Raw genomic sequence first — 6,273 nt, 5'->3', positions numbered from 1 at the left:
AAAGCTTGCTGAGTGAAGCAGTAATATTTTCCCCTTCATCTCCCAGTCCTGCACAGTAGTCAAGGTACAATGTGCTCTCGGTTAATGTCAACTGAAACTGTAATTTTCTAACTTTAGTTTAATTCTGAGGGAAAAACTAATTAATTATCTTGGTTAAGGAGCACGAATTCTCAGACAAACTTTGATTTCACTCATTTTTGAGAGAAATCCTCACAAACAAAATATAGTTTGAGTAACCACGGGACTCTATAGGAACGCTATCATACAATGTCACTATCACCATTGCAAATGATATGACCAAAACCCGGATGAGTAAAATTGCATTACCAGGCTGATGCCTTTCACATTGATAAAGCTTAGCAACAACCCATCCACAATATATGCCATTTCCAGGCAACAATTACTCAATATAACAATTTAAAAATACTTTCTAACCAACAGTGGCGTTTAAAAACGTCTTGCGCAGTAAAATTCAATCAGCACCTACCAGCTGGTGACATTTTCTTCCGTGACAGGGTTATATTATATTACTTCCTGCTTTGACTGAATTTAATGGTTTGTTAATTTTTTAACAAAACTAAATGGAAACCCACGCGCAGCTGCCTCGTGCTGAACGTCTGTCATCTGCTCGCGAGCCCTCAGGTGGTGAATGAGCGCGCTGACGTCGCGTGGCTGTGTCCCCCCCGACGCGCGCCTCTCCGGACTGCCACAGTGACCTTGTCGAACCATAGGCTACGATCTGACTCATCGATATTAAATTTAAGTTCATATGTGTAACACACACCGATTTTTGATCATGGTCTACTCATTTGGTTTATACGAAAACAGTGACTTTCTTCTTAGTGTGCGAGAGAGAGACAGTCTGTGTGGTTACTAACATTTAATCTGATTTAATCTCAGTCAAGGCGCCCAAGAAATGACCTATGATGTCATGATTTAGCCATTCTATGGAAATAAGGATCAGACTGAAGAGGACTGGGCAGACAGTGGAGAAGGGATGTCAAACTGCAAACACAACAATCAGCTGCCCCCAACAACATAAACAAAGCATTTAGAATATCAACACCCTCATATGCATTTGCCTGTTTTACTGAAAATGCTGTTGCAACAAACCTGTGATACTGTTTCTTTACCCATTGTACTGTATAAAATTGAATCAATGTCACCATATATTACATATTTAACCAGGTAGGCTGTGTAATTTTAAATTGCATGTGTTTGTGTAAAAACACTATTTGTAATTGACCCATGGAAAACTGTCCAGGCAGGGTGGAGGTGGTGGGGTGGGGTTAAATGGGCAACAACACAGAGGAAGCGACAGAGAAAAAGTGATTGATGTCAGACTGTGTGAATGATCAGAAAGAAGTTGAGAGGGAAACAGCATTATGTCAGTAATAAAGATTACATTTTGGAGCACCACTGACTAAAAAAACTAAAGATAACAAAACAAGGAAAAATATTTGTTTATAACTGTATGTGAAAAGAAAAGTTCTGCAAATGTTATGCTAGTTTGTTTTTGTGTGGTGCTAGGTTGGTTTTTGGGATAATGCACAGAGAAGCAGCAAGTTCAATGTCAGAAAAATATTTGAAATTCAATACAGAGTTGTTTCTTTGTGATTGGAAACTTACCTTGACTAGTCTTCTCTTTTCTAAACACAGTTGCTGGGGTTGCCTTAGTAGCCTAAGGTTTTAAGGCACTGACCACAAACTGGACAAAGTCCATTGGTTGATAGTAGCCAGGCAGGGACCATGTTCTTCTCTATCTCAAACTGAGGTAAACTTCAATGGCATGAATTTTAACATTACATTATTACCAAAGCTACTGTCTCGCTTCATCTTCCTCCTTATGTCTTATCATCTTACTACTATCAATTCTCCAATAATAATTCATAAAAAAACTAACTGTGGTAAACTCTTTTTTGATTGATGTGTGACTTGATTTGATTGTGGTAAATCTCTGGAGCTTGAGTTGTGGTCTAAAATAAACAATGAGAAATGTGTGCCTGTGGGACAGAACTTTCCTTTTTACTTGTTTGACTAGTAATGAAGCATAAATCCTCCAGCAGAGAGCCAGCATTTCCACTGTTTAACTTTGACCATGGGTTGCTTTCACACAGTGGTATTTTAAACAAATCATTTAATGTACAACTGTAATTTGGAAACTAGATATGGTGCTTACTTGGCTTCAATTTTAAAAATTTAGAGGGAACATTTGCAGCTGAATGGACAAGGTGAGGAAAGGAATCATCCTTATTAACCCCAGGTTCAAGCTCTTGTGTTGTCAAGCAGTCATGAATCCTCACTGAAGCGCTGCCTAATTAGTCTGTTATTATTATTACCAAATGAGAATATGGGGCTGCAATACTGATTTTGAGCCACCAGTGGGCAGATTGAAACAATGTCCACATCCATCAGTGAGCCTGCACTTAAAGAGCTGTGCATCAGGTTCACCTACAGACAAGAAGCAGACAGAAAAAAAGAACTGATGACCATGCATTAACATTTAATAGTTGTGAATAATAATTAACACCAACTCATTGGATTTACTTCTATTTGCTGTGTACAGGCCACATACAGATTGACTGAGAATGTCACTTTATTGTTTCTTAGTTGACTAAATCACTGTGTGCACTTTACCTCCTGAGCATGGATGATAATGGATTACATCAGCAGAATGAACGAACATCAGGCAGCAGATGATAATGTCATGGGAATGTTATCATGATGGTTGATGAGAGAGATGAACAGTAATAATTAGCGACAGCAGATGAGGAGGGTAAACCTTGCTTGTTACACATACAGCATATATCACATGCACACTAGCATGCATATTGTACATTGTACATCAATAAATATACATCCATACAAATGTGTAAACATGAAAACACACACCCTGCTTATGCAATTCATGCACCACACACGGCATAAAATAGATTTGGTGTGTGTTGCTATTGAGTTGTTAGTGTGTGTAGCACTTACGGATTTTCCTGGGTGCGAACGCTGCTTGTGTGTGAGAATGGCCCCAGTCCCATTGCATTAAGGGCGGCCAAATGCACTGTGTACTATATATATGGCTTGAGAGATAAGATAACTAGCAGCTCTACAAAAGCACGCACACAAAAGACATGGCCTCAACCATGTAATTTACCGGTATGATTTATGTCAGACTTAAATTTAAAGTGTAAGCAGTTTAAAACATAAATGATTCTCAAGCTGATTTTCTTTTGAAAGCATATGGAGTTCTACCTGGAGCTGGTACTGTGACCTCCTTCCACTGTTCTGCTGCACTTTGCCTCCACTGCAGGACAAAACTTGTGATTGGTGTTCCTCCACTGATGGGCGTGGTTTTGAGGGAGAAGAGGACTGAGGTCAGGGCAGGTGAGACTAACAGGTAGTGAGGTGAACTGGGCTGGGCTGTGAGTGGAGAGGCAGGCAAAAACACGTTACAGAATGGTATAGGAACATGTGTCAAAGGCGGTTATAAGTAAAGATGGTTACAGCTACTTTTCCTTCACTTAACTCACTCTTCTGAAGTATAAAGATAGACATGAACTCTTACTGTGTATTGCAGCATCTCTTGATGCATTTCCAGAAATGCTGACAGCCATGCAGGAATACAGTCCACCATCAAAGGGCATTGCCTCATCTATCAGCAGCCAGTCACACCATCAACAACACCGACTTGACCGGATGTTGAGTCCTGACAGAGCAAATAAAAAAAAATATTTATATTTATTCACACAATTTCTGCTGTAAATGCAAACACCCACTGTTTGGAACAACACAGTAAATTTGTCAGTCACAGTTACAAGAGGCTGACTGGAGTGTTGTTTGTTGAGCCATAGATTACAGCTACTGCACAATCACATTAACTCTGCATGGCAAAGAGGTGCATAATTTAAGATGTTTTGCAGCATGAAGGTCTGTTTGTGTAGTTGTATGTGTGTGTTTATCGGTCCGTACGCTCTTACCAGTGTGTGTCTACTATGCTTGCTGAGCCAGTGTAGCTCAGGCTGAGGATGGCCAGAGACATTGCAGGACACAGATACACGCTCACCCACTGATACCCACTACAGACATACCCACTATAGTCAGCCCTGGCAACAGCCCGAATAGTCAGCTGGCTGTGGTCTGAGTTGAACTGGTGATGTGAAGGGTCAAACGGCATCGGCCTGGGAGCAGGAAATGAAGAGAAAATGCACACTGAGTGATGTTGTAGTCATTTCCTTTTATTAATACGTCTTCATAAGATGAGAGATGCTATTCAGACTTTTACAAGCACAACTTCATGAAGCATGAGAGGAGAAAGAAAGAAGCCAGAAGAGGGAGACAGAGATAAAGCTACAGGGGAGACAAGTGATGCCACAGAACAGTAACGTATTATACTTATATGATAACATCATAAAATCAGGTCTTATTGGATGTTGGCTTTTGGTAGCCCATCCACCAAACACAGCAATGAGATGTTGGTTTGTGATCCAGCCAGCACTTTTTTTTTCACATCCTCTCTCAAATGTACTTTAGGAGGAGCTACAGAAAGAGATGGACTTTAAGGCAAAAGTGTGTTCAATTTACATAAAATACAATATTTTGCTTCAAATTAATAATGGCATTGTTGTGTCTTAAATTAAAATACAAAATGTACCATGAACCACTGAAGCATTCCTAACAATAACACTCGATGAGTCACACTGATTTCAGATTGCAACAACTTGAAAAGATCTTGGAGTCAAAAATGATCTTTCAAACCTCTTTACAAATGTATTTATTTATTGTTTATTTAATAGGGACATTGCAAAATACATTTATTGTACCAGATATGGTACAACAACCCCTAAACAAGGCAAATAACAGGAAGACAATACTGGTTTCCAACTACTTTCCATCAGTAACATAACATCTTTGAAAACAAGCTGTTCATCAGAGCAATGTTGATGTGATAAAGCTACTCACCAATGATGACCACTGAGATGGGGAGTTGCTGATAAATAGGTCTTCCTCTGATCTGGGCCTGACACACATACATATGTCCCAGCATCGTCTCGCTTCACTTTTCCAATCCGAAGTGTATTGTTAGGCAGCCAGTGCACACGTTCTCCCCCTGAAGTGAGCGATAGCAGCAGGCAAATGCAGAGATAGTGACTTGAAAGAGGTAACGGCAGAGACAAACACACATCCAGACCAAAGTCATATTTCTCTGTGTAGCCCATTGTTCAGCAATATTCATCTCAGTGAAGTGAACCACAACAGTAAAGTTAAAGGCCAGAAAACAAAACAATTGCTGGTAGCAAAAAAGTACTATGTACTGTAGCATGGAAATTGTCAGTGTCGACTTGAACAGCTTCGAAAACACAAAATAACCCACTTGCTTTTTCTTTATTTGAATGATTACAGTTTGATTTTAGAAAAGCACGTCTACTTTTACAGCATGTACAAATCTGGTGTTCCATTGCAGTTGTATATCAATACTTTACCCTGGGTACTGGCCCTACCATTAGAAAGGATTTCTTGCTTGTCTTTGAACCAGCGAACATCCACCACAGGCTGGCCGTGGACCAGGCATGGCGCTACCCCATCCGAACCCTCTGGAAACTCATGGTAGGTTATGGTTCTTCCAAAAGACGGGCCCTCTGACAAGGGAAAAGAAGCTTAGGATGTCTATTTTCTGTGCAATAAAGCAATGAGTGATATCATCATCAACACTGGGTTCAGCAACATGACTGATCATTTCAGTATGTGTGCGCAGCCATTTGTTACATACCAAAAATATACAGCTGTATTTGAACATCATCACTGTGTCCATTTTCAAATTCACACAGACAGGTATACCTGCCCACATCCTGCAGTGTATCATTTTTAATGAGCAATTTAGAGGTCACCTTGTCTTCATCGTCAATGTCTTCCCCATTCTTCTGCCATGTTATTTCTCCCTCTCCTCCGGCTAGGACAAAGAGAGAAGAAGGGAAGGTGAGGAAATGGAGTGAAAATACAGCATTAAGAAGAAGTTCAAGCTGCACAGTTTGATACATAAAGTCAAGTCTGTTCAGTCATTAAATGAAATAGAAATCACTTACCTTTACACAACAAGAAGATATCTTCCCCCACCAGCACATATTGCTTACTGGTTATAATGCCCATTTTTGCATCTACAGGAGGGGAGGAGTTGTGTTTTTCTTTTGTATTTGTTTGTCCTTCTTATAATGTTCAGAACCACATGCACAAAACCTTTTGTTAGATTTGACCCAAAATCTTTTATTGAAAGCGCGAGAAGTG

At 39.9% G+C, this 6,273-nt stretch overlaps 1 protein-coding gene across 1 annotated transcript in view; it reads right to left on the bottom strand.

Annotated features, from left to right (window-relative positions):
• Positions 1 to 4,414: 4,414 nt before the first annotated feature.
• LOC109970186 (titin-like) overlaps positions 4,415 to 6,273 on the bottom strand; it is a 24,135-nt gene continuing 22,276 nt past the window's right edge. The window contains 6 exon segments of the mRNA XM_020617581.1: positions 4,415 to 4,530; positions 4,954 to 5,026; positions 5,028 to 5,142; positions 5,435 to 5,630; positions 5,762 to 5,941; positions 6,075 to 6,194. Of these exon segments, the coding sequence (XP_020473237.1) occupies positions 4,415 to 4,530; positions 4,954 to 5,026; positions 5,028 to 5,142; positions 5,435 to 5,630; positions 5,762 to 5,941; positions 6,075 to 6,194 (800 nt within the window).

Source organism: Monopterus albus, unplaced genomic scaffold, assembly GCF_001952655.1.
Source record: "Monopterus albus unplaced genomic scaffold, M_albus_1.0 scaffold192.1, whole genome shotgun sequence".
Classification (NCBI taxonomy): domain Eukaryota; kingdom Metazoa; phylum Chordata; class Actinopteri; order Synbranchiformes; family Synbranchidae; genus Monopterus; species Monopterus albus.
This window is presented reverse-complemented; position numbering and strand designations above follow the sequence as displayed.